This window comes from Falco punctatus, assembly GCF_963210335.1.
Source record: "Falco punctatus genome assembly, chromosome: 14".
Lineage (NCBI taxonomy): Eukaryota > Metazoa > Chordata > Aves > Falconiformes > Falconidae > Falco > Falco punctatus.
The window spans coordinates 21,829,187-21,857,139 of NC_137594.1; the positions used below are offsets into that span (position 1 = coordinate 21,829,187).

Sequence of the window (27,953 nt, forward strand, 5' to 3'; positions counted from 1 at the left end):
GCGGGTGACGGGACGCGGGGGGGCGGCTGTCGCGCCGCGGCTGGCGGCCGTAAAGCGCGGAAGGTCAGTCAGGCCTCCCCCTGCCCCAGGTGAGCCGGCGCGTCCCCGCGGCCCCGGCCCGCTCCTGCGGCCGCCGCCGGGGCCCAGCCCGCCCGGGGCCGCCCGCCGCCGCCACCGCTCCTTGCCCGGCCCTTCCCCTGCCGGCGGCCCTGCCTCGTTACCCCGCGCGGGGCCGAGCAGGCCGAGGCGGCGGCGGCTCCCCGCCGTGGCGCCGGCCCCTCAGGCCGGGCGCGGGCAGCCTGACGGCGGTACCGTGCCTAGGCGCGGGTCTGCGGCGTGAGGCGGGCCGTGGGTGAGGGGAGCACAGGGCCCTGCCGTGACCTCCCCGCCGCGGGTAGCGGGCTGCGCCGGGTGGGCGCTGCCACAGGTCCTGGGTAGCGCCTGGTGGCAAAGCTCACGTTAGCGAGGGCGCGTCCGTGGTGCCTTGTGCTAGTGATTGTTTGCAGACTTGGTTTCCTTCCTCAGGTAAGGGCCCGGCAGCGTCAGTGATCAAGCTTATCCTCTTAGTAGCCTTTATGAAAGATCACAGAGCATGATCTGTGCCCGCTGGCTTTCTGTACTCTACCTGTTGTTGGTGAGAGTGTTCTCACTCTTCTTTGCCAGCTTTCATCTGGTTTTTAGCTCATTGTCAAGTTATACCGCTGTCAGAAATGGTGTGACGCTCTGCCCATGACATGATCCAAGTTTAAATCGTAATAGCAAGGCTGTTGTTTCAGGACTGAATAACTGCTCTCCTGTTTGTTTACTCATCAGCTTTTCCATGTCCACTTATACCCAACGCACCATGTGATGTTTGCTGCTGCCAGCCTTGTATATAATAAGATAAGCGGTAATGTGATTCTCATCTTTTCCTTCCTAGAAGGAGTGGTACTGAGTTAACGTCCGAACACATCTAGGTGGTGCTTTAAAAAAACAACTGACAAATAGCTGCCAGGATGTTTCTCCGATTACTGTCAGATACCCGGTGGCGGGCGGCTAACCCCAAATGGAGGAGAATGACCTGCTCCCGGCGAAGTACCTCAAGTACTCAAGAACCTCACCCGGCTTCCTTGCCAGCACAGGCGCAGGTTGTCATCTGTGGTGGTGGAATCACAGGCACCTCTGTGGCATATCACCTTTCCAAGATGGGTTGGAAGGATATAGTCTTACTTGAGCAGGGCAGGTAAGGATTTCTGGTAACAAAACCGAAGAACCAGGACTTCCATGCGTAGCAGCGTCTGCTGTAAAGTGTTATTTCTATCTCTGCACCTGGACCCTTGGAATAAGATCATACTGAACATAAGTGATGATGCTTATTACATTTTTGCAAGCACAGGGCAGGCCTGCAAGGTCAGTTGACCTTGGTTAAAGGCCAGACTCCCACACAGCCACTCTCTTTACCTCCTCAGCAAGGTGGGGAGAAGGTAGGCTGAGAAAGCTCATGTACCAAGATAAAGACATGGAGATCCCTTATCAGTTACTGCTTTGGGCAAAACAGACTTGCACTATGGAGAATTAGTTTAAAATAATTAAAGAATTAGTTTATTTCATGCTAGTTAAAATAGATTCAGGTAATGAGAAACAAAACCCAAATATGAAAGCATTACCTTTCCTTTCCCATGCTCAGTTTTACTCCTGCACTCCACTGTCTTCTACACCTTCCCCCGCCAGCCCACCCTCCGCCCCAAGAAGCGCAGGGGGTGAATGGTGGGGTTATGATCAGTGCTGGGCTCCAGAGTGGGTCCTCCATGGGCTGCACTTCCCATCAGGAGAACTCTGCCCTGGCATGGGTTTTCCATGGACCACAGTTCCTTCGGGAGATACCCATCTGCTCTGGCATAATTACAGGTAATAATGTAAAACACAGTGCAGCTGACAAAGACAGATGGACCATTTTAAGAGAACTAAAAATCCATGTAAATCATCCAGCCCCTATTGACCATCTCTAGAAGTGGGATGCAATACGTCTATAAAAGCATTACACCACTAACAAAGCTTAAAAGAGATTGCAGGAGATGTGGAGGTTGTAAGCGGACATCACTAAAACATCACCCAGTAAGCTGGTTAAAGGCTGGGATTATCTCGTTTGTTGCAGGATTTAGTGCCTATCTGTAAAACAGTAAGGCTGTTGCAGTGTGGCTGAATGCAAGCCTTTGTACGCCTTGGTGAGCTGGATCTGCAGTCTGGCAGAGCACGTAGCGCCTATTGAAAGCTAGCTGTGCAGCCCTTACCTGTTGTTAGATTTCCATTGCAGACAGATCTGTGTTGTTTTCATTAATCAGTTTGGAGACCCTGGGTATGAGGCAGTGCTAAGGCTTTATGGGTTTTGAGAGGTGTTTATTGCAGCAGCTTCTGACACCCTAAATAGGTGCTGGACTGAGCATATTTATTGTCTGGCTTAGAGCATCTCAACTGGTGCTGCCTTCAGGAATAATTAGCTGTGATTCCTTGACGTTGCATGGTTGGGAGGCAGGTACTATTGGGTTCTTTATAGTTGCAAAGAGAGGAAATGGGGCAGTCTTGGCTGAGAGCTTGTGAGCAGTGTCCTGAGTGAAACGAGGTGCTAGGCTTCATTTGTAAGAATGTTATCTTTACAAGCTTGGAGTTGGGTACAAGTACTCCATTACAGACTTTCATTGAGTTAATGTTGTACAAGCTCAGTCTGCACATGCTCAAGTAAAAAGGATGTTGCATTAGCAGAAACAACGTGAAGCTCAGCTTGGGGAGACTATGCGTCAGCTGTTTGGGTTGTCATTGAGCAGGGACGTGAGGAATACCTCACTCAGCTGGTTCCCAGGCTGGATTGCTGAGAGAATATGGACGTGCTAGGCCAAAAGCAGTCTTGTCAAAGGCTTGCATAGGCAAATGGAAAACTGCAGGATCGCTTTAGCAGCAGGAAGGATGACTTGGAAGTATTGTGGAAGCAGGTTGTGAGGGAGATGCTTAAATCTGATTATCTTGCCTTCCTGTGTCTGTACTGCAGGGAGTTTTCAATAGGTTTCTACCTCTACAGCAGCCCTTCACCAAATAGCTGAATGGACAGTGGTTTAAGGGCAGTTTAAAAAGGGACCAGAAATATGTGTACCTGTCTACGGCAGTTGCTGCCCAGTAGGAGGAACTCGTTCTTACTGTAAACTGTAAAGATGCCAGACTCAAATCCAAGTTAATTTTCATTTGAGGGAAATCCTACTTTGGAGAAAGAAAGAATCAGGTAGGCAGGTTGTCTTAAGCATAAGGTAATTTTTCATTCAAGTGCTTTCTTTGAAAACTTTCAGTGTTTAGGACTGGTTAAGAAATGGTTTTGGAATACAATGCATTTTCAAAAGCGAGCTGAAGGAAAAGCATTCTCAAGGTTGCATTATCCCTGCATCATCCAACTTCCAGCTTTTGGTCTGATACGTTTGGGGGAGGTTGCTGTCTGGTTTATGCTGTCAGCAGAGCTGCTGGAGCAGCCTGACCTGATGGGGGGTTGCTCGTCTCTGTGCTGGTCAGCAGCATGAGGCCACCTTTGCCACTTCTCCTGCAGGTTAGCTGCTGGTACCACTCGCTTCTGCGCTGGCATCGTGAGCACGGCCAGGCATGTGTCCATAGAGCTGAAGATGGCAGACTATTCAAACAAGCTCTACCAGCAGCTGGAACAAGAGACGGGAGTAGTAACAGGTGCTGAAAGTATAATCATTGAGTAGTCTTTGGGGAACTGAATCAAAGTCCTGACACTGAAATACAAACGTAAATTTATGGTGTCTTAAGGGTTGGTGGTTCCTGTTCAAAACCAATGCGTTTGGACAGAATCAGATGCAAAGGGATGTTACTAATGCAGTCAGAGGAGTGGGAAGAGGAGTATTAAATGGGCAAACCGAAGGCATCCTACCTGCAAACTGACGGCTTTTATGTTGTCTGTAACTTGGGCAAACGCAGGTGAATTTTCACAAGGATGCTAAAAAGTATATTGCAGTGACTGGAGCAAATGGCCCATTTTCTGCACTGACTCATTTCTCAAAAAGAGAAGGTGGTTACCAGAAGCGCTAAAGCGTAGGCAAAGCAAGGTATCTTACTCTAGTCTTATCCTGGAAATAACCTGGAAAGAAAATGTTGTGTTGAAATTCTCCCTCTCCCTCTGAAATGCTTAGGCATGTACTGACAGCAAGAACTTGGTCGCTGAAAAGTTTTCTGCTGACAAGGACTTGTGATGTATGTCAGACTCAACAGAGGTTAATAACTGTGCCTGTAATTAAGATTAGTATTACTCTATTGCAGGTGGAGGAGTCAAAAAATGTCTGTATTTAGTAGTTGAGGTTTTAGTCTTCTGAGCAGTTATTAGATCACTTTTTGCCAGTAACCTCTCTCTCTTTTAATGGTCTATGTGTGAAGTTTGATTATGGATTGTTTTTTAATAAACGTGAGTAAATGTAGTATAAAGAGTTAGCACACAAGTCAAAATTTAGTTGCTTTTTTAAAAAGTTGATTGATGGGGTTTTTCATTACTAGCTGATAAGTGTTTAAAGAAATTTGAGGATCTGGGATTTCCAGGCTTCAGAGTAGTGGAAGCAACAGGTCTGCAATTTTATTAAAGCAGTGTGTCTGAGATTAAAAGGAACTGAAGATCCTGTCCAAATCTGACGACTTTGGTCATTGTCCCAGGGTATGTGAAGACAGGCTCTATTTCACTGGCTCAGACTCAGGATCGACTAATCTCCCTGAAACGCATTGCTTCATCGCTGAAGTACGTATAAGCAGGAAATATAAACTGATCTTAAGTTTGTACCAGCTCTCCTGCAAGACTAATGACGGCATTTTTCTGATGTTCTGTGGCAGCGTAATGGGTATACCTTGTGAAATTATCACCCCAAAGCAAGTGGCACAACTCCACCCACTGATCAACATCCATGACCTTGTGGGGGCCATGTATGTGCCAGAAGATGCGCTCGTGTCATCTGCCAATGTGAGTCTGGCTCTGGCAACTGCTGCCTCACGGAATGGTATGAGGTTTTTTTATCTATAGAGTGCTCTCCTGCATGATAGTCACCTTCTTTCCATAAAAGAAAATTATGTTCTGCGTCTCTGTCGGTATTCTAACTGAGCACTGAAGACCAAAATTTGGTTATTTCCATAAGGTTCAGATTCTGTAAAACACATTTTTTCTCAAAAAAGAGGCTGATTTATTTTTTTTTAACATACTGAATCTTTACAGATCTGCTGTGGTGGATCAGGCACCAATTTGTTGTGCTTACTGGTTATTAATTTCTCTGAATAAGCACACTCTCTTATCATAAAAATAATCTTTCGTAGGACCCGATTCAGAATTACACATCAAAAGAGTTTTAATTACCTACAAATGAAAAGGTATGACTGAGTCCTTGGGGAACGTTTCACTGGGCACGTATGCTTTGGAAATGGATTTGGAAGTGTGGTAATAAGTGCTATTTGCCCAGCACTTTGGCAAAATTTGAGTGGTCTATAAGTGGGAGAAAGGTTACATGTGATAACAGAGATGAAGCTCATTAAGGGTGAAAGTCCATCAGATTGGAAGAAGCTACTTAGGAAGATACCTCTCAATTTCTCTTAGTCCATCTTTTTTTTGCACTGTTAATTGATTATTTTTTTTTTTCACAAAGTGACTGATTTCCCGTAGAAGAACCAGTCTTGCCATCTGAAACTACAGACTTTGTTGTATAAAGAAATTTAAATGAAAAGAAAGCTGTAGTTGAGACTCCTTTTGTGTTTTTTATGCTCGAGTGTATTTATCACCCAGATTATCGCATGGGAAAAAGTTCTGTAAATCTCAGCCTTTAAATTATGTACAAATTGTTGGCGTGACGTTTTACAAGTAACAGGGTTTTGCTTAAGAATTACTGGGTCAAGAATAGAAATTTTGTTTTAAAGAGAAAATAAGCATTTAGGTTCAGTATAAGGCTTCAATGTTAGCAGCCTGACACATTGGAAAGAAGGTTTGTGGTATACTGACTTTGTCGTGTCCTCTCCAGGTGTCCAGATTTACGAACGAACGAGTGTCAGTCATGTTGCAGTCCAGAATGGTCGTGTGACTGGAGTCGAGACCGACAGAGGACAGATTCAGTGCCAGTACTTTGTCAACTGTGCTGGCCAGGTTGAATTATTAGAATTCTTCTTTCTTTTTTCCCTTTGGTTAAGAACATGTGCGCTTTCCTCACGATTTTGTTTTCCTTTTTTTTTCTTTTTTTTTTTCTTTTGGTTTGTCCTTTGGCTTGGTTTACTGGAGTAGATTAAAATCATGTTTTTCAGCATCTTAGACCAGCAGGGGTGTGAAGGAGAGCAGCACTTTGCTTGGCACCACGGACTGCTGAGCAGCACCCTGCAGCTTGTTGGTACAACTCTGCCCATGGTCTCTCTCCTGGGGGGTGCACCCTTCTGACATGAAAAATTTTGCTTTCTTCGTAAGAAAATTTTGCTCTCCCTTAGTGAGACAGTTAAGTCTCTCGCCACCCTTCTCTCTCTCTCTCTCATCCCCTGCCCCCAGTCTTTTTTCCCCCTTTAGTATCATGTCTTCTCCACTGCAAAAATACATCTGACAATTGCTGTTTCTCACCTAGCAGCTGGCTGGCTTATTAGTACCGGTTCTTAGCAGTACAGGCACCTAAATCCTGACTATTCTGCTTCTAGAGGCTGAGCCTAGTATTGACCTTGGTGTACAGATCTTATTTTGCTTTTGCGTTGTAAGTTGATACTACTTAGTCTTGAATCAGAGCCCCACTTTTCCAGATCTTATGAGGAACAGAGAACAGTCTTTATCCTAAACAACGCAAATTCTGAGAAAAGAAAAATATGTGTCTTTTTTAAGGTTTAGGGCAGGTAACCAAATCTTACTTGGTCTTCTGTGAAAGCAAACTCACAGAGGTGACCTGTGCTTTTGTCTTGCCTTTTTTATTGGAGTTAATTTTCTTCTTTAGCATTCTAACCTGCACATGGTTTTTATTTCAGTGGGCTTATGAATTGGGGCACTCTGGGAAGGAACCAGTCAATATCCCCCTCCATGCCTGCGAACACTTCTACCTCCTGACACATCCTTTGAAGGAACCTCTGGCAAGCAGCTTACCAAGTAAGGATTCTTCACCTCTGCTTTGCTTTTATCAGTGAATAATATCTGCCTTTCCAAGGCAACACGTAGTTTATGACAAAAAGGCCAACTAAGGGCTGTGGGTTCTCGGCTTATTTGGGACTGTGAAGTGTGTTCTAGCTGAATTGCTCTGAATATCCTTTCAGTGGTAGAAGGAATCTCTTGGGAAAGTTTTTGCTGCAGAAGTTGATTTTCAGAGTTTGCCAAATTAGCAGGAGAATGACCTTGACTCTACCTTGGCTAGCAGGTGTCTCTCAGACTTGGATTTTTGCATTTGTGGGCTGGAGAGGGTGCTAGCCTTGGCACTGTGTTTTCCTTGCAGGCTGCTGTCCCCAAATGGCCCATCTATTCCTTTCCTCCAACTGAAGCTAAGGCTTTACAATGGCATTTACATGTCTATGAGCTGTAGGGGCAACCAAACACTTGAGGTAATTGCTCCTCCCCATGTTCTGGCTTTTGGATCTCAAAGAAAAGCCCTTGTGTTTGAAAACTGTGGTTGGGAAGTAGAAGGCTCTGCTTATTTACTCTCAGTCATTAGCAAGATTTTCTGCTTCTAGGGAGTAGTGTATATACTCTCCAGGGAATTCAGCTCCCTGACCAGAGTCCCCAAGTGTTTTGCTTTTACTTGACTGAGTAATTAAAAAAAAAATAATATATATATATTCACACACACAGAGAGATATATATTCACAGCTTTTCTGTACATGGAAACAATTGCTACGGAACATGTCAGGTGGAGTATCATAAATGCTTCAAGTTGGCACTACCACTGGAAGAAGCAATCTAGACCTGTTTGTCCTTACCCCAGTGCTGCCCACCTTTGTGCTGATGGTCTGCAGCAAACTGGATCAGTGATGCATCCCCATTAAAATTAACTGTCCTCAAAATAGGAAGAGAAAGAGGGGGAGGGCAGGACGTCTTTTGGTGGAAGGTCTGGTCTGGGGTGTAGTTCCAGTGGAACTAAGCCAGTATAACAGTTTGTCAGTCCCGCAAGGGGTCTGACTCCTTCCTGTGTCCTCCCACTCCTGGTAACACCATCCTCCTGGTTTGGGTGCTCTTCAGGCTCAATTCAGTTCACTGCGCTGCCCCAAAGTTAACATGCATGGTTGTGGTGGGAGTTAGTGCTGGTTCAGTAATCTAAACTTGCTCACCAAGGTATCACATGAGAACCAGAACAGTGTGAAAGTGTGGGGTTGGGGAACTGAGGTTGTCCCGTCTCATGTCAGGAGGCCACCAGCCTGTCACCACACCCCATCGTTGGTGTTTGTGGAACAGCTGCCTGACACAGCTATCCCTCCTCTCAGTTCCCTTCCCACCTCTTTTCTTTCCTCTGCAGCTATTGTAGACCCAGATGGCAGGATCTACATACGCAACTGGCAAGGTGGCATCCTCTCGGGAGGCTTTGAGAAAAACCCCAAACCTCTCTTCACGGAGGGACGGAACCAGCTGGAGTTTCAGAACCTTCAAGAAGATTGGGATCATTTTGGTATGTTAGGGAAGAAAGATTCCCACAGCAATGAATCACAGCACGGTCAGGGCTGGAAGAGACCTCTGGAGACCACCTAGTCCAGCCCCTGCTGAAGCAGCTCTCCTAGAGCAGGTTGCACAGTGTTGCGTCTGGGCTTTGAATGTCTCCAGAGAAGGAGACCCCAGCGCCTGTCTGGGCAGCCTGGCCCAGTGCTCTGTCACCCTCACAGTAAAGAAGTTCTTCCTCATATGCAGGTGGAACTTCCTGTGTTGCAGTTTGTGCCCATTGCCCCTTGTCCTGTTGCTGGGCACCACTGAAAAGCCTGGCCCCATCCCCACCAGCACAGCCTTCTGGTGTATCAGCCTCTCCTCCCAGTTCTGTCCCATCAGCAGCTTGCTGAGGGCACGCTCAGGCCCTTCATCCAGGTCAGTGATGACTAAGTTGAACAGGACCGGACCCAGTCCTGACCCTGGGGAGCACCAGGAGCTACAGGCCTCCAGCTCGACTCTGCCACTGGTCACAGCCCTCTGAGCCCTGCTGTTCAGAAACACGTGAAGCACGTGGCTTCAGCAGAAGGCCGAGTTAGCAGCAATGCAGGCTGTTGTTGACCAGCTAGCATGTGTCTGCCTTTACCTGAAGGGTGTGGGAAAGATGAACGTTCTCTTAAATTCATTCACTTCTTCATTTGTCAGTAATTTGCATAAAACCCCTTTACCAAAGGAGACTACATCAATATCTGTGTAGTGTTTAAAAACACCCACTAACCCTTAGCATGTATGAATTTCCTCTAGTGCAGCGAGGTACTGCATAAACTCTGCAGCACTCTTCTTCCATTTCATTTGATTTTTGACTGTCAGTGCCACATGCTGCTCTGCTTGTGACACTGGGGATCGGTGCTGTTGACCTGCCATGTAGCTGTGGTATTTTGTTTCGGCTTCTCTCTTCAGCAGTGACTGCCAAGTGCATTTCCATCGGTGGCGGTTGCTTTGTGGATAGAACTTGGTATTGTTGCTTCCCGGATTTCATCCCACCATTGACAGTGGTGGTTTTTATATTCCAAATATTCTGTCTTTCTCTTCCTGTTTTACTTGATTCTATTTTCTTATTCTTTATGTACTTTTATATGGAGGGCTCTTTCTGTAGCAAAGAACACAGCATAGTTAATGAATCCCTTTCTTCCCCCCCCCCCTTTTCATTCTTGATAAGTTTGTGTGTGCCCTCTCATCTTCACATTTGCCTTTTTTTCAAGGATCCTGTTTTCCCTTGTGTCAGAGCACTTTGCATCCCTTGTGAATGCACACGCATTTTTTACTGATTTCTCTCTGCAGTGGTAGTGTGTTCTTCCAGCTACTCCCCAGGTTAAATCAATTAATTTTACTTCCATTTCTGTGAGATGCCATATTGATACCATAGAAATTTGAACTCTAGGGGGTGGAGCCAGGATGGGGTGCAGTTTTGTTCTGGCCTGTGCTGGAGGTTTTTAGATCTGTAGATGCCTGCAGACTAGCTAGAAGCTAATGCTTCACTGTGAATTGCTTGAGCTCTGCACCCACTTCCTTTTTGGTTTTCTAGGTACTGCTGAAGTGAAAAGCAGCTACATGCTGGCACCCACAAATTGACCGAGTTTCAGAAGCAACTGTGTGCTGTGTTCCAGCATTGCCCTTTTATCTGTTCAAACATACCGAACAGTTGAGCAGAGTCAGAGCTTACTCAGCCAATATTTGATCCTTTTCTAGCACTGCAGTTCCTGTGGTTTGAGCTCTTGCATTACTGCTTTGATCTCTTTTGTTGGAACACCTTTCAATTTTGAAATAACCTTTACAGTTGCTTAAATGTTGGGATGGAGATGAGGATAAATCTAATACTGATCTCTCTTTTTAACAATGAGAAAAAAAACCCTGTAACTACAGGTTCTCACTCTGGAATTCTAATACACAAGAGAGGGAAGAAAAAGAGCAGGTCAGAAAGACCTTCTGTTTGTAACTTCTTAGGTAACGTGAAATCTCATTATTTTACTGCTTGTGTAAAGCAGAGGAGTGTTATTGGTGCTGAATTGTGAGGGTTTTTACCCGCAGTACTATGCAGAGGTAACTTCTGGACAAGAAAAACAAAATAGGTAGCTTATCCCGTTATTAATGCTCTCAAATGTCAGACTGTGAAGAATTGCCAAAAGACCTTTCCAGCGTGACTGGGCAATGAAGTGGCAAGGAAATTCAATGAGGATAAATGTGAAGTGACGCAAGTGTCTGAGGGTGTGTGGGGATGGTCTTATTTTCACCATACAAAATGATGGGCTTCGAACTGACCTTGGGGTTGTATTAGTTCTGTGAAGACATCAGCCCAGCAGCAGTCAAAGCAAAAGACAAGTTAGGCATTCTTAGGAAAGGAGCAGAAAATACAATCATCATGCAATACTAAATCCTTGGTTTGCCAGGTAGGGGTTGTCGTAGGCTGCATATCTCCAGAGGGTGTTGTGTGACTGGAGAAGGCCCACTGAAAGAGCAGCAAGAAGCTGATCAAAGCTTGGGACAGTTGCCAAGTGAGGAATGACTGAGTGGGCTAGGAAAAAGAGATGACGGGAGGGAAATAAACAGACGTTTATGAAATCTTGAATGAGATGGACAGGATAGATGGAAGAGTTCACTATCTTCTGTTTTGCCAACTGGGAGGCATCAGAAACAGTTAATGGAGTGTGAATTTCAAAACAAAGGGAGGTGACTCCTCACACAACAAATGATAAACATGTGGAACTCCTTGGCAGTGTCTGTAGGATGTTTTCATGAGTTTGCTGAAGAGTGGTCATCAAGTACTTAGACGAGAGATCGATGTAGGGATTACTGAATAGGGAGAGCTATCCAGAGCTTATGAAATGCTCTGAGCTGATGGTGAGTGGAGGCTGGCAGAGTGCGTGGGGCAAGCGTCATACCGATTTGCCTGTTCTTACTCCTCACTGGGTATCTGTTTGATGTTTGTTCCTATTGTTTGCCCTGACAAAACTGAACATGCTCTTGCGCTGTGGAAAACAATACTGGGCTCTTGGTCTGGATTGGTGTGGCTGCTTTTATGGTACGCGGTGTGATCCATGTCGAGTAGTTTGATTCCAGCAGGTAAATGGTTTATCCTGTAACTGTTTCAAAACATGGAAGCAGTTTCCATCTGTTCAGCATGGCTCTGTTGTGCTGTCAGGTGTGAAGGTGAAGTAGCTGAAATGTGCTGAGACTGAAGGTTGTGACTTTTTGTCTTTTTTTTGGGTCCTAGAGCCCCTTCTGAGTGCCCTTCTGCGCAGGATGCCGGATTTGGAGGCTCTGCAGATCATGCAGTTAGTGAATTGCCCCGAGTCCTTCACACCAGATATGCGGTGCATAATGGGAGAGTCACCCACCGTGCGGGGCTATTTCGTTCTGGCTGGCATGAACTCAGCTGGTATCTCATATGGTGGGGGAGCAGGCAAGTAAGTGGTTTATCACCGTTACGTATGTAAGTAAGGTTTTAACCAGGAAAAGAGACTGCTCAGATGATCCTTCTGTGTATAATGTTCTGGTCAGTATTTGTCACCTCCTCTCTGACAAAGACTCCTCTTTAGTTTCCAACTTGAGTGAAGGAAAGGAGCAATTGCCATGTTCTGATTATGTTCTCCTGTGTGTATTCCAAACCTGTGCTGGACTCTGCCGTCCTGCACACCTCTCCTCTGGCATCACATCGCAGTGAGCAGCTGGGGATTAAGTAAGCTTCCCCAGAGCTAACTGGTCTTATTTTTATCTACCAGGAAGAGACAAAAGCTTAGCAAAGGATATATTCCTTCACCTTCTGTACTCCGTGATTCCCTTTAATTTATTATTTGGTTGAAGTCCTTAGATCCTTCAAGTTGACACAGCAGTTAATTTCTCTGAAAGCAGAGTGAATCTGATGCAGATGAAGCACCACATATGTGATGCCAGTGCTGCCAGTACTGCTGAAAGCTGCCAGTGAGCTAGGGATGGAATCATTTCCCAGTAAAACCCAGTTGCTGTGTTAATGTAAATACTTTGACAGGCATGTAAGTGTGATCCCAGCAGCAAAGTTGCTTGCAGAATGATGATCACTCCCTCTGATTGCCATTTGGTTTTGGCAGCCCAGCATCCCTTCTGCCATACAGCCTTCTTAACAAGCTGCTCACTTGTCATGGCAGGTGTTAGTATATGCGTTTGTCTCCACTAGTTTCTGTCCATTGTCTAATAATTGAACTCACCGGGGAAGCAACTCATTATTTTTTTCTTTGTCATATAAATTATAGAGAACCTTTGCAGTCAGGTTCTCTAAGAATCAAAGTATTTCTGAAGGTCAAAGCACGATTTGTCCATTTGTTGCTACATCCTCAAGATAAGCAGCTTAGCTTGCTAATGTAACTTTTAATGATCAGTCTCAAACCCCTTTGTTTTTCTGTTTACTGACTGTGAACAGATCCTTCCGCTCTGCTTTGGTCTGAGCTGCCTTTGTCCTTTAGCTCTGGAGCATGCCTTCCTCCTTCACTGCTAGAAGTGTAGCTAAACATAACTTGGCTGGCACCTCGTGCTGGAATGAATGCTGTCACTGATGGTTTGTGGCTGAGCCTACACCAGGTACTGAAAAATGACAAAAGCAGTCGGCCTCCTAACTCCGACCTAAACATACTGGGCACCTCCTTTTTAGTGTAGCCTGAGGATTTGACACAGTGTCAGCCAGGCTACCTGCCCAGGCTCTGGCTTCATTTACCACGTGTCCTTAACTTCCTGTGGCCCTCTGTGTTTCATCCTAATGGGAAATTAATAATTTGGAAATCTGGTGGATGGGTTTTATAAAGGGAAACCTTCCAGATTCTGCTAGTATTTAGAATACCATGTTAGTTTTCTTCTCTCTCTGTACTGCAAGAAATTCTCATGTCCAAATTGCTTTGCTTCTGACTTCAAAATTAGACTCTTTCCCTTAAAACACTGGCTGATAGCTCACTCTTTACTTCTTCCATCAGGTACCTGGCAGAGTGGATGGTAAATGGGTATCCATCAGAAAACGTCTGGCCACTGGATTTGAAACGTTTTGGTGCCCTTCAGAGCAGTCGCACTTTCCTCCGTCACCGTGTGATGGAAGTAATGCGTAAGTGAGGTCTCTGCATGCAGTGCTGGCCAGGTTGTCCAAGATTTTCCTCTCTGCTGTGCTGTCTCTCCTCTGTCATTACTCTGAGAATGATTTTCCTTCTTCCTGCCCTCCTTTGTGGCAGTAGGGCCTCTTTTATAGAGGAGAAAGGAAAGGATAGGGGTTTTTTGTATTAGCAATGTTCTTACTAAGTTTTCTTAAAAGAAATGCTGTCAGTACTGTGCTCTCTTCTATTTCTGTGCTTTGCCTCTGGTATGGGGAGATCTGTGTGTATCTCTGTAGGACTCCAGCCTGATAAAACAATGCCAAGGTCTTAGCTGGGAATAATACTGTCTCAAACATTGTTACTCTTTGCACATCATTATAGTGTGGAAATACCATCGCTTCCAACTTAAGAGTATGTGTTACAGTTATCTTAGATCATTCAGGAAGTATTTGTAGACATACTCTGCTTTCTCCTGTCAAAGTTTGTGATAAATACCTTGCAGAATAGATTCGAGACATCATTGTGCCCTGTCTAAAGCCATAGTTGCCTCCTGTTGTTTGATCTGTCCTGAGATCATGTGGACAACTTCTTTACAAGTGTCAAGTAGACGTATGAAGTCCTCCACAAGTTGCAAAACAGGAACAATTATTTGAATACCAAGTCTAAACTAAAAACATATGTTCAGGTGAAAGCAGAGAAGTTGGGTAAACCTCTTAGTCCTGCTGTATCCAGGAAATAAAAACCTTATGCTTTGACCTTCCTCCCAGAAAAATCACTTTATACTCTGGCCATTATCCTGCAGTTGCTTTCAGATACAAATTTCAATGCTGATAGCTACAGAATCACTCTGTTTTTTACAAGATAAGTACTGTATTCAATTTCTGAAGTTTTATGTTCCCATTCTAATATATTCTTTCCTCCACCACTCTTTCAGGAGTGCCAATACTAGATAATGCCAAGAAAATCATTGCATCATTAACTATGAGGCAAAACTAGTAGAAGTATTCAGTAAGAAATACTCACCTTATCCTGAATTTTAAGCAGCTTATGACCTACGTAGAAACGTAACACTTATGAAGAAGTACTCAGGCATCCTTGAGTTATTACTCCCCAGTGGTGACCAGGGAGGATGCTACACATTTATTAGGCTAACATGTTTTCTAAATAAGAATATTTTGTTATATATATATATAGCTGAAAAGCTATAGGAGCCATGTAGAAAAGCTTCAATAATTAGAGAAGGCTGAACTGCCAGTGTTTAAGAAGGTGAATTAGATGATCCTTGTCACTGTGGGCTGCCTGCCCCAGGATTAGTATTGTCAAAATGATAAGTGTCTGATACAGTGCGCTGTCAGGGAAGAATTATGCATAATTAATGCTAGTCAATATGACTTAATGAAAAATAGAGAGGTTTTGTTATCTTGACAGATTTGTCATAAGACCATAAGTATCTATAAATACAAGCTTTCTGTGCAAATATTGTTACTCTGATTTTGATTAGCTATAAACGGATCAGAAAGATTTGTCGATTTTCAAAACCAGAAGAGGAAGGTCAGAGCTGTCTTGAGGATATTTTATTAATGGTTCAGATATTAGTAAGTACTGATAACCTGGAAGAAAATTTTAGGTAAAGATAATCACTTTGCCTAATAACATACCTTTGGGTTACCGTTGCAGCTCTCATTTGTGATCTGAAAGTTCCCCGTTGGGACTTCCAGACTGGCAGGCAGCTGCGTACTTCACCACTATATGACCGCCTGGATGCACAGGGAGCTAGGTGGATGGAAAAGCATGGATTTGAGAGAGTCAAATATTTTGTCCCACCTGGGAAAGGTGAGATCATACTTTCCTCTGCCTAGTGCATCCCTGTTGGTCTATGTAAGATCTCAGCTCATCCCGTTTCTGAATTGACCCGTTGATTCTTCTTTACATCAGATCTGCTGGATTTGGATCAGAGCAAAACCTTTTACAAACCGGATTGGTTTGATATTGTGGGTTCTGAAGTCAAGTGCTGTAAGGAAGCAGTTTGTGTCATTGACATGTCATCTTTTACCAAGTTCGAAATAAGCGTAAGTACCTAGGAAGTGACAAAGCATCAGCCTGGTAAGAGTGGCCTTCAGTTTCGTATTGACTTCTTTTACAAAATTGTGTGTCCCCTGTTGGGGATAGATAGAGGAAGTCAAGCTGTATGACCAAATTTAGGTTGTACCACAATATTTAGTATAGAACTTTGCTTTTTGTCTGTCGGGTGTACAGTTTATAGAAATACCTGCTTACTCTATCAACAGAATTTGACCCCCAGCACTACATCACCATTGTATCCTATTACACTTGAGACATCAGTTCACTGTCATTATGAATTGAATGAATTTGGGCCAGGACGTTGCGATCTTAAACTGCCCCAGTGGATTTGTATTGCTCAGACAGGTTGTCTGACTTTCTCTCCCTTTCAATTCCTGTAGTCCACAGGAGACCAGGCCCTGGAGAGTCTGCAGTATCTCTTCTCAAATGACCTGGATGTGCCAGTTGGGCATGTTGTGCATACGGGCATGCTTAATGAGAAAGGAGGTTATGAGAATGACTGCAGCATAGCACGACTGAGCAAACGCAGGTAGGTATGCAGACAGTGTCTTTATCCATCACCCTCTGGGTGTTAGAGCCTTTAAGAACCTCTTAATGAAGATCACAAAGTTTTTTCACCACTGTAAACTAAAAAGAAAAATTGCAGTTTTCCACTTACATTCCTAATTCAGTAACCCAAATGAAAGGGAGCTCCTGAATTTACGTATGTTGAGGGAAATACGCCTTTGTCTGAGACTACAGATGAAGATAGATTTCTGCAAAATGTTAGGCCTTCAGATGTTTAATTGCACAATTGAAATACAATTTGTTTTCAGCAGTCATTAGAGTTTATTAATTTAGGTTGTCATCTAAAGTGCAAACCAAATGGTTCCTCATTGGCTCCTGGCCAGTCTCCTCACTGGAATTGCATGCTGAAAATACTATTTTTTGATTATTTCAACTTGCATTGCAGTATGGGTACTCTAATTCTCAGCTCTGCAGTCTTCCATGGTTCGTTTTTTGTGTGCTCTCTGGTGCAAACTGACATGATCACAGTATCTCATCCTTAGACTCAACAGTTTGGGCTCTCTTTGGCATTCAATCAAAAAACTTTCTCATTTTTAAAAACTTCTTCACAGGCATGTCCCAGCTGAATGTTGATTTTATTTCTCTGGACCGTTTTCTGTGTGTGCTTTCATTGTATTGGTATGAAAGCATTCTTCTTTGCTGCTCTTTCAATTAGAAACAGCTTTTCTTTCTCTTCCTCTTCTGTCTGTATTCATGTATTGCTTAAAAGTACTGTCCTTCTCTGTGTGAAACCAGGAGCTTTCCTCCTTGCCTAGTCATTTCTGCAGATGTTATCTCTGTCAGTAATGTACTTTAACTTGCAGCTTGTATGAAAGAAGACTTATGCAACAAGTAGCTCATTTTCACATATCAAGTGGAGTTCTCTTTTTGGAAACTGTTAATAATAACTGCCATTGTGTGTGAAAAGACTCACGCTGAAACAAGAAATTGCTGTGTGAACCATGCACTCTTCTGACTGTCAGAGCAGACAATCACTGGTCGTGAAGAGCTGCAAATACCTTCTGCAAAACAATTGTGACTTTTGAGGTACCCTGTAAACCTGCTGTAAACTGCCCATGTTCCACTTCTAGTCCCTTCTTGTCACTGGACTGACTGCTGCTAATGCTTGAAGGCTGGGGTTTCTCATCATGACAGAAGTGATGGCATTGATCCAGAGACTCTAGCTGTGGTTTTTTGCAAACCAGCTTGTTTCGGTCTCCTGTTAGCTCGGAAGCTGCTGAATCGCTCCAGTAGTTCATGGACAAAGAATGAACTGAATCATCTTGTGGCTGCTTGTTCATTGTTTGTGGTTTCAATTTGTTCCAGCTTCTTCATGATCTCCCCTACTGACCAGCAAGTCCATTGCTGGGCCTGGCTGAAGAACCGCTTACCCAACGATGGCAACCTGACCATGGAAGACGTGACCTGGAAGTACACGGGTAAGAAATCACTGAATACAGACCTCCTTATACAGCCTGGAATCACAAATGGTGTCTTGTGCTGCATGCCCGTTAATTTTTTAAGGTGTTGGAGTGGTGACTGGGTCTCCTTTCCAAACAGCTGGATGAGAACAGCAATTCAGAGACTTCCTTCCAGCATGCCCTGAGCTGGGAGATAGCTTTTCCTTTGCTGTGGACTGTCAGGAGGGAGAGTTTAATGTCTCTTTCCTCCGTTATTAAGTGTAAACATACCTATTGGTTCAGTAAACACTAAGGTTTTAGAAATTGGAGTGTGCACATATGTAAGGTAGACACCGGGCAAGGCTTCTCCAGGCTTATCCTAGTATTGTTACCTGCCCTTCTTTAGCTCTCAATCTGATCGGCCCCCGTGCTGTCGATGTCTTGTCAGAGTTGTCATATGCCCCGATGACTCCAGAACACTTCCCCTCTCTCTTTTGCAAGGTGAGTGACTGTGCTTCCTTCCTTCTCACCCCACTAGGTTTTTTCAAAGCGTCTGTGGAAGGAGGGGAAGAATTATGCTTTGGATAGTTAGAAGGGAATTTAGATTCACACGCAGGTTTGCTGCAGTTTCCGAGCGAAGCTGGTAATGAACTCACTAGGCTCACTGCAACTACTCCTCTGTGGGTTCTGCTTGCTGAATGGATAGGTGAATATGCATTTGGTTTCGATATTCCACTCACTCTAGGCTTGGTGCCATTTTATATCTCGGCATATTTCATATAATCAGTCAGGAAGCTGTCGGTCAGAGGAGCAGCTGGGATCGGTGACCGGGGAGTCATTGTTTCCTGTCACATTAAGAAGCTGAGCAGATAGCTGCTATTCAACTTCTGTCTTGTATCTCGAATACAAGCCTGTGTCCTGACCTAGTTCCAGGGCTTATTGCCAAGTGTCATGAAGTGATTAAGAAGTCTGGGTAATGTGACATCACTATTTGAATTTTTAAATTCAAATTCTTTGCAAGTACGTGCTGGTTGTGAATACAGTGAGGAATGGGAGAGAGGGCTGGCCGGTGTGGTTTGTGTTACACGTTGTGCTCCTCCTGGATCTCTGCTGTGTTCCGGTTTGGATGATTTCACCCCCTCTGATTCTGCAGGAGATGAGCGTGGGCTATGCTAATGGCATCCGTGTGATGAGTATCACTCACACAGGAGAACCTGGATTCATGCTTTATATCCCCATAGAGGTAAGAGTACACTGTAGCCTTAGCTAATTAAAAAGGTTGCTTGCATGCATAATCAGAAACACTTTCCAAGTTGACACAGGTGTGAAAGGTCTGGTTTGTAGCTTGGGAAAGCTGCCTGCAGGCACCAGGGGGAGTTTCTCCGCTTCGTGTCCCATTCCAGTGGGACAGGCCTCTTGTGCAGCAGCGGCAGGGCACCCTAAGATCCATGGTGGTGTCAGATGCTGTTGCTCTCTCCGGGTGTTAGTCTGCATCTCTGTGTTTCACCCTTCCTTTGCAGTACGCCCTTCACGTGTACAACGAAGTGATGAACATGGGACAGAAGTACGGGATTCGGAATGCCGGTTATTACGCGCTCCGCAGCCTGCGCATTGAGAAGTTCTTTGCGTTCTGGGGCCAGGATCTGGACGCTTTTACCACTCCTATGGAGTGTGGACGCGAGTTCCAGGTCAAGCTGGACAAGGTACACCGCCTCCTGCACTGGGGTGGGTGGAAGAGCGGTACTGAATTGAAAAGGCTGCCAGCCGAAGGGATAGATGTCTTGGTTTTGATGGAGCTGTGTGTAGAGCATAACTATAACCTATATTTTTATGCTTCAGCAAAGTTCTAGAAATACCAAAAATGTTCTGTCTTCCTCCTTCCTGGGCAGCATTCCTGGTGATCTGTGTAGTGTCCTGTATTGCTCAGGGGTGCTGTCTACCTTACAGATGCTCAGAGTTTGTGTTTCTTCCAGCTGTTTTCCCAATCTGATGAAGCAAAAGCCAGCCTGTGCACCAAGCGGCATTTAATGATGTTAAATATGAGGATAAGCACAGAGGGCAGGTGTTTTCTGTTTTTACTAAAATGGGAGTTCTCTGCTTTTACTGAAATGTAAATCACCATAGAGTTGTATCCTGCTTTTGGGGTGGCAGGTGCTGCCGCTGTCACTTGTCTGTCTTCTTTCTTGCATCTTTGCACAAGCCAAAACAACTGCTTGTATCAATTCAGGAAGGGGATGTAGTGATTAGGGATACAAATTTCATGTGCTATTACAGTTTCCCTCTGGTTTATAAAACACGGTAGACTTCTGGAACCAGAAAAATGGCAAAAACTAGAAACGGTGACACAGTTTTCACTCCGGTGAAAATTAGAATGATGTTTTTAAAGGCCGGCTTCGCAAAGATTTTTGTGCCTTTTAACGTCTGGAACAACAAATATGATAGGAGAGTTTCTATCTGAGCTGGGCTTCTTACATATAGAAGCAACCTATCTTGACAGGGTGTAAGTTCCAAGCGTAAGTTGACCTCGTGTCAGTAAACTTGTCTGCTAAAACTCGGCCACCACTACAGTTTGTGTTCCTTTCATCAGCTGATGCTTCCCTCTCTCCCCAGGGAATGCAGTTTGTTGGCCAGGAAGCACTGTTGGAACAGAAGCAGAGTGGTGTGTACAAGCGCTTTACCATGTTCATTCTTGAGGACCACGACACGGATATGGACCTCTGGCCCTGGTGGGGGGAGCCCATTTTCCGCAACGGCCGCTATGTGGGCAAGACCACCAGCAGTGCCTACAGCTACACGCTGGAGCGCCACGTCTGCCTCGGCTTCGTGCAGCACTTTGACGAGAAGACAGGAGAAGAGCTGGTGGTGACAACTGACTTCATCAACCAGGGCGAGTATGAGATTGACATTGCTGGGCAGCGCTTCCAGGCCAAAGCCAAGCTCTACCCCTTCAGCTCCCTCTTCACACACCGTCGCCGCAAGGATGAGGTGGAACTGAGCGGCTACCAGAGGGAGTAGTGCTGACTAGACCTGACCTGCTCCTTTTCCCACGCTGGAGTCTTCTCCCACTATCTTCCAGTCCTTTCTCCTCGCTCCATGTATTCCTTTCTTTTCCTTTCTTGTCTTTCAACTTTTAAACTTTTTCCAGTGTGTTATATTTTGTATATTTTAAAACTTTAATTTTCAAGCTTTCCCGATCCTGTCGGTCTCCCTCCTTCAACCCTTTGCTTGCCAGGCTCCCCTGTGCCCCAGCAGATGAAGCACAGTGCTGAGCATGCATCCAGAAGTCCATGGGAAGCCTGTATAGGAGTGAACCCCACCAGGGGCCCTCACCTCGTGGTGGTGGGAAGAATTGGGGTGAACCTCTGAGGACTAGACCCTTCCTCTCTCCTCTCCAGCGTAAGGCATGGGACAGCAGGTGTTTGCTGCCTGTGGTTCAGATGAACGCTGTGACTTCACCCTGCTCTCCGCATACCGCGTTGTAAGAGGGGTCGGCACGTCGGTGCACACAGCAATAGAACGATCAGCTACCTCACTGGCACGCACTTCTCTGCCTTGGTAGTACCTCAGCTGAGGGGATTGAATAGACGGAGTGAAAGGAGTGTGGCAGTGGGATCATAAATTGCTTTCCTTCAGCAAAGCTCTTTGTGTCATGCTCCTCATACAGATGCTTCAAACAGTGCAGCTGGGATTCACCCCTTCTTCAAGTGTCAAAATGAGCTGATTCGAACACTGATGGTAAATGGTGAAGGGGTGGGGGGATGCTGAATATTGCACACATTTACGTCTTTTTCTTCTTCCCATTGTGAGCACAATCAAAAGCAAAGATTCTCTTTATTTACTTGAAAAAGATCTGTTAAACATTTTCCCCACTTCTGCCACCCGCATACTCATCATGGTTTTTCTGCTCCAGCATCTTTCCGTCTGGAGTTCAAACACAGTGTTGCACTGATGTCTGCCCTGTCAGCCATGATGAACACTTTTTCTAGGGTCTAGAACCTGTTCGAGGCACTTTCTTTTCCAGTTAAATAGCAAGCATCAGTAGTGTAAATACGAGCTCAAAACCCTCCACGGTTCTTGTCTGAAGTTTGCTTTCTGCTGCTTTAGTTATTTCAGGTCATGCCTTCAGCTGAGCGCGGGCTCTGCCAGTTCATGTTCTCTGCCAGTTCCAGATGTTCTCAGTGTGCCAAAGGAGTCGGATGGCCCTTAAGGCAGCCAAGGTGAACGCCCAAAACCTTAACCCTTTGATAGAGGTTGTCAGAGCAAGCTCCCCCATCAAGGGTGATAGGGAAGCTGTGGAAGCTAGGGGTGGAGAGTCAGGAAAGGGTGTAAGAAAATTAAGGATTTGAGCATGCACTGTAGTAGGTTGAACGCAGAGGTCTTCTTTGAGCATTCTCTCCTTTGTGAATGGTGAATTCCTTTGTAGTGTGTGACCTCTTCAAGGATTGCAAACATCTTTTTGAATTGACATGCAAAAATTCTCCAGTCTCTGAAATGTGGTGACCGTAGCAGGACAGCTTTTTGAGATCTCGCAACCGAGAGTACCCTGCGTGGCTGCTGTAGGTGGAGATTCCACTTGGTTGTCATTTCTTCCACATTCCCCTGTTAACTGCTCTCTGAATTGAAATTTTGCTTGGTGTGTTAGAATTAATTGCTTAAATGAAAGGTTCGTAGGGCATCTAATAGCAGTTGAAAATCTGATCACTTCTTGCATGTCTTTATTGCATAGAGAGATACTGTGGTCCCACTGTTCCTGTGCCGGACGTGCATACCAAGGAGGATCTTGGTCCCTCTGTTGGTTTTATGGGATGTTGCTGTGCCTTCCTTATCCAGGGAAACAGGCTTTCAACCAAAGAAAGAGTTTTATAAATGATATTTGGGATGTGTCTTGGAGCAGCCCTTCTGATCGGAGTTTCTTGACCATTTCTTGTTCCTGGTGAGGCATGATGCTTCTTCAGGAGACAAAGTGTACAGCTGAGGCGAGCTAAAAAGTACTTATTGCAACCCCTGAAAAGAGATTTTAGCTCGAACCATTCAGTTTGTTCTCTGCAGAGTTAAAACTAGTTAAGACCAAACTGGAATGTTAGCAGCATGCTGTCCTCTACCAACCACTCGTTCATGAAGTATCATTGAAGTTGCAGCCAGATTATAGTCCTCCTTGTGATTATTTTTTCTTTCCCCTAATTTATAGGCACCTGTTAGTTCCTCAGACAAATTCTGATACGGGCGTCTCTTCCCCAGCAGTTCAGACATTAAAATTGCGTTTTATGAGCTACTTTTGTCATTATGTCTGCTTAGGTTTATTTTATGTCTAGATCTATTGACTTTTCAGTACCAAAAATAGAGTGTGAAAGTAGTTTTCCATCATGCTGATAGAGATACAGCGACACGTTCTGCAGCGCTATGGTTGCTGTTCGAAACCCAGAGATAGATGGTTTGGTAATTGTCAGTCTTGCAGCTCATTAACGCCTACTCTGGCTTTCCCTGCTATGAATTCTGATTCTTGTTTTATATCAGAACCTGTAGCTTTCAACTGCTGTTCAAGCTTAGTCAATTTAATTTCTGGCAGCTATTTTTGACCTTACAACGTTAAAGAATAGTTTGCCTTCATCAACCTGAATACCTGTCAAGGGAACAATTGGAAAGTATGTTTTAAAATAGTGCTAGATACTGAGAGCGAGGAAGGTCCTTCTAGTGTAATGTTTTCTTCCAGAGGTATTAAATGGTGATGTAAGGCTTTTAATCCCTTATCTGATGATTAAAAGTAGAGTGCCTAAAAAAAGAACAACAAAATCAGTCAAAGAGCTACTGCCTTTAGTACACCTTCAGGTTAGGAAATTGGAAATCAGATCTTGGAAGCTGCTGTGACGCATCTAAATAACATGGACTGTAAAATCATATATCCTGATTTTCAGCCTTAAAATGCTTTCTGCTGAGAAAGGCGGTTTGTTCTCATTCTGCACGGGAAGACTGTAAACCTTGGGTGGGAAACACTAAAATAGCATCCCCCTCCTCTGCAGCAGCAGGGGCGACGGCCTCGTTCTGTGCTGAAGCAGCAGCAGCAGCTCTGCCCGGCGCACCTCGTGCGGAACCGTCGTGGGGTTGTTACCAGATCTCTGAGCTTTGCTGTCCAGAACGGGAACAGTCCTGGAGATGTTGTTCATACAGGCATCTTTTGTTGCAAGGGAAGTTAACTGGAGTTTAATACAGGAAATTTCTTTTTTTTTGCTAAAATACCATCGGTTGAGCATAACCCATTTAGGATAAGCTTTTTACCCATCAGTGATAAATGTTTAGGAAAGGGTGGGCCGTGGGGGGACAGGCCACTGTGAGTGGCATGCGCTTGGCACGTGTAGGCTTGGGTTTTCTTCCCCCAGAACTGAACGTCTGAGGGGTTTGCTGGCGTGGCGGTGGGGCATCCACCGCAGGGTGCAGCCGGGAGGGACTCGCTTGCCCAAGTGTCGTCTGTGGCGTGGGGAACTTGTGTAAGAGGCAGCACTTACTGGGCAGCCACTTCCCTTAAATGGTTTTTCCAGAGGTATTACGTTGTCTTGCACTTTCTGTGTCCTTTCTGAAGCTCTGGTGTTTTGTTAGTTCTTGAGTGAGTACTGAAAGGCTTGAGTAAAAATGGATGTTAGAGAAGAGAGAGATTGTTGTTCATATTTAATGATCTGAGGATAAAATTAAAGCAGTCTATTTAGGAATGATGTTTTCTGTTTCAGGAGGGCGTGTTACAGTGATTTTTCACGTGTCTTTGCCAGACTTAGTTTCTTCTGGTTTTCTCTGTGCTGGCTCCAGTGTCCACATTTGGTGTGCCTTGTTGGACAGCTTCTTTTCGTACTTTGTGGCAGGGAGGGGAGGCTATGCTGAAACTTCCACTGCATCTCCGAGTCATGGTGTAAGCTTGGATTCCTCCTTTCTACTCTTGCATTCAAGCTGCCGCGGATCATGTTGCTGTTCTACTGCTGCAGCTGTGAACTCCAGCCTGTGCTGCTGTGGGACCTCTTGTGCGCAAGGTTCTTCTCTTCATTCTACCTGATGCTTCATCCTCTGAGCCAGGTTGGCTCTGGATCTCTCTCTGCATCAATTTAAGCTCTTCAACTTGTAGACGGTGCAGGTGCCAACATCCGAACTCCCAGGCGGGTTTGTGGCCACTGTATATTCAACCATTTCACCTTCCCTCTCCCTGTGCCAGGGTTTTCCCACTCTTGCTACACTCCTCTAATCTCCTTCCTCAGGCGGCTGAGTGCAGCAGTTCCTTTTGCCCATCAGAAAGCAAGGCACGGCGAAAGAAGAGCAGGCAAGGGGATGGCAGGGTGGCTGAGCTGAGGCGGGAGGGGAGGTGTGACTGCGGTTTGATCCTTTGCCCCTTACTCAGCCACTGAAGCCCAGCCTTTGAAAGATGATCAGCCCCGATTCCCAGCCCAGGGAGCATCTTCCTTTGCAGCCCTAGTGCTGGACAAGCCCGAGGCGGTGGCAGTGGCTCTGGGCAGAACCGGGACAGCTTGTTGAGGAGGCGAGAGCAGCAGTGCTGCTCATTTTCCAACATACATTTCCTTCTCTCATCTCCCTTGGCAGTGCAGGAAACCGTGCGCACGGTGGAGGCAGGGGTGCGCGCACTCGCTTGCTCGAAACACTTGTCTCTCTCTGGCATGTTCTTGCAAGTGGTGTCTCACCTGTGGAGGTACAGCACTGACATCACTGACCCGGTCCTTCCAGCACGCTTTAACAAGATGGTTACATTTTGGGAAGAAATCTATAGAAACAAGGTAGTTTCCATGTTTTGGGAGGGAGGAGTTGCTTGCAAGAGCAGAAGTCATTCTTATTTTAAACAGAACATTTAGCTGCTGCCAGTGTCCAGCAAAACATTCACAACCTTCCGATTTGTCTTCCCGAATGATTTTATTGTAATACATGGTCACATTAATTTGTGCCCCGTTTGGGATGTTTTTCTGCTTTAAACTACTTTTCCTTAACTGATTGTTTGCATTTTTATTTAAAAAAAGAACCCATTCAGTTAGGGAACAGGGCCTGGGGAAGGGAGGGGGGTTAATGTCATCAGATGACTTCAAGCTGTCTCTGAAAAGCATTTGAAAATTTTCTTTGCACTTTAAACTTTCCGTAAGCTTTGTGATTGTAGCATGCTTGCAGCCCTCAGCAAGAACAGTCTTTGCATTTGGGAGAGGAAAAAACCCCTTCAAATATTTGTAAATGCCTTAAAGCTTTAGGTGAGGTATTTGGGCACTGATTGTGCCTGCCATTTGGTTTTCTTCCTGGAAAGCTGTGCTGAGTGTGTGAGCAGACACAACCGTCGGCAGATATTTTTGAGCAAGCACTGGGGCTGGCGGAGGCTGCTGTTGCAGTATGCCGCGGGTCTGAGGCTGGAATTTGTAATGAACTAAGCTAAATGAGCCAGCAGCCCCCGTGCCTGTACAGCTGTCTAGGCTGACACCTTCCCTTTTTATTTTTTCCCCCAGAAATGGATTTATTCGCTGTTTTGCTCGTGCTATAATGGGTTTTCTTTCTTTAAAGAAAGAAGCCTGGGCTGGTGTAGAGTATCCTATGAGTGTCTCGTTGCATTAAAGGAAACAAAATTCTCTGCTTGAATGCTTCCCTGCTGGACCAGCTGACACGTGCAGGCATGGCTCAGGGGACACGGGAGCAGCGGGCATCTGCTGCTGCCCCTGATGGTTGCTGAGATGGCTCTGAGGCTCCTGTTTGTCTCAAAGCTGTGCTGGGTGCCCGATGTCAGGCTGGCTTCTGAGGTACAGCACGGCACCCAGCGCTGCTTTGCAGGTACGATGCGCTACGCTGCTCATACGCGCTTCTGCCGGCAAAGCAACCCAAGCCGTGCACGGGGGAAAGGATCACGCATGCACCATGGGTGCAGTTGTTTTCAGACCGCCTGCCAGGCAGCTGGCTGCTGGTAATGTTGCCTGCATCTGCGGGAAGAGTTGGGGAAAACCCTCTTTGGCCCAGATCAAATCCTTGCTGCTGCTCCCGAGACGCAAGGTGTTTCCTTCCCCTCACTTTCTGCTCTGTTCCTGGCTGTGCACACGTGACAGCTCCTGCTGTCACCAGTTGTGGAGGAGACCTGGGCTGTGCGGGAGAAGGGCTCCCTGCGTCTTGGACAGGTACCCGGTGCAGGTCCCCTGAGCAGAGACTGCCACCCTGTGAACTGCACCAGCACATCCCTTCTCCACCATTGCTTCTGGGCATCGGGTGCACCCATTTACTCCCCCCAGGCCCCTTCATGCTTTTATCAGTCTGCTGAGACCAGATTTGAAAGGGCTGGCAGGGCTTCTGAAGTGTGCTGCTGCTGAAGTTTTAAGAACAGCAGAAGTTTGAACCTGTGAAAACATTTTCCTAGTGCCTTACGTTTGTGAGCGTTGTGCAATGGGCGTAGCTGAGGTGGGGCAGACAGGGAGCAACTTCAGCAGCGTGGCTCCCCGTCCGTGGCAGCCCTCTCCCGCTCCCCTCGCAGGGTCATGGCAAGCCGACACACGGGCTGTAGCAGCACGGGGAGCTTTTTAATCCCTTTGAGGTCTGGGGTTGTAGAAGCCTTGCGCCGGGTGGTCTGCCTTTGAGAGGAGCGGTGGTCTCGCATCTGCTGGTTTTGGGTTCAAAGGGGTTTGGGAGAGACGGAGCTGCTCTGGTTGCTGGACCCCATGGGAGGACATGGACAGTTGTTCCCAAGCGCACAAGTCAGGGTGAGTTTGCTGCTCTCCACCGAGGCCGTGTTGTTACATACGCTGTATTTATATTGTGCTTTATTTCATTTGATATTTTGGTTGGCTTAAATGTTGCTAGGTTTGTATATTAATAAAGAGGCATTTTAACTATTCCTGAATTTGGCAATCTGTTACGCAAGAGCCTTGTGTGTCTTTGAGGACCCAGCCCCCCTGGACATCTGGATAGGATCCTGCAGGAATGCTGGGCCTGCGGCACGGTCCAGCCTTGGCGCTGGGAGCTGGAGCAAGACCCGGCCCTGCTGGGTCACCCCGGGGAAAGCTCTTCCCCTGCCAGTGCCTGCACCCGCTTTCAGAATGACATCCCCCGAGAGTCTGTCTGTCCCCTCCCTGGGTCTGAGCCGGGGATTCTGCGGGACCGAAACCTCCTTTTCAGGGTCTCGGCAGGGGCGGGAGGGCTGCAGCAGACATGGCTGCAGGGTCGGCGCGAGCAGTGGCATCACCTGACAGCAGGATCTGGCCAGAGGGGTTCTGTGCGGCACCT

At 45.9% G+C, this 27,953-nt stretch overlaps 1 protein-coding gene across 6 annotated transcripts; it reads left to right on the forward strand.

Moving 5' to 3' along the window:
- Positions 1 to 27,562, forward strand: PDPR (pyruvate dehydrogenase phosphatase regulatory subunit). Of its 6 annotated transcripts, none has more exons than XM_080410946.1 (18): positions 1 to 89; positions 923 to 1,222; positions 3,566 to 3,699; positions 4,681 to 4,762; positions 4,855 to 5,018; positions 6,024 to 6,145; positions 6,997 to 7,114; positions 8,469 to 8,618; positions 11,859 to 12,051; positions 13,585 to 13,709; positions 15,373 to 15,528; positions 15,631 to 15,764; positions 16,158 to 16,306; positions 17,650 to 17,762; positions 18,130 to 18,224; positions 18,877 to 18,966; positions 19,244 to 19,426; positions 20,334 to 27,562. In XM_080410946.1, the coding sequence occupies exons 2-18, from the start codon at positions 996 to 998 to the stop codon at positions 20,736 to 20,738; spliced, it is 2,640 nt and encodes an 879-aa protein (XP_080267072.1). In that variant the 5' UTR covers positions 1 to 89; positions 923 to 995; the 3' UTR covers positions 20,739 to 27,562. The 6 variants fall into 6 exon arrangements, with proteins under 6 accessions (XP_080267072.1, XP_080267069.1, XP_080267070.1 ...); XM_080410943.1 differs by having other exon boundaries at positions 8 to 525; positions 920 to 1,222; XM_080410944.1 differs by having other exon boundaries at positions 8 to 525.
- Positions 27,563 to 27,953: the final 391 nt, after the last annotated feature.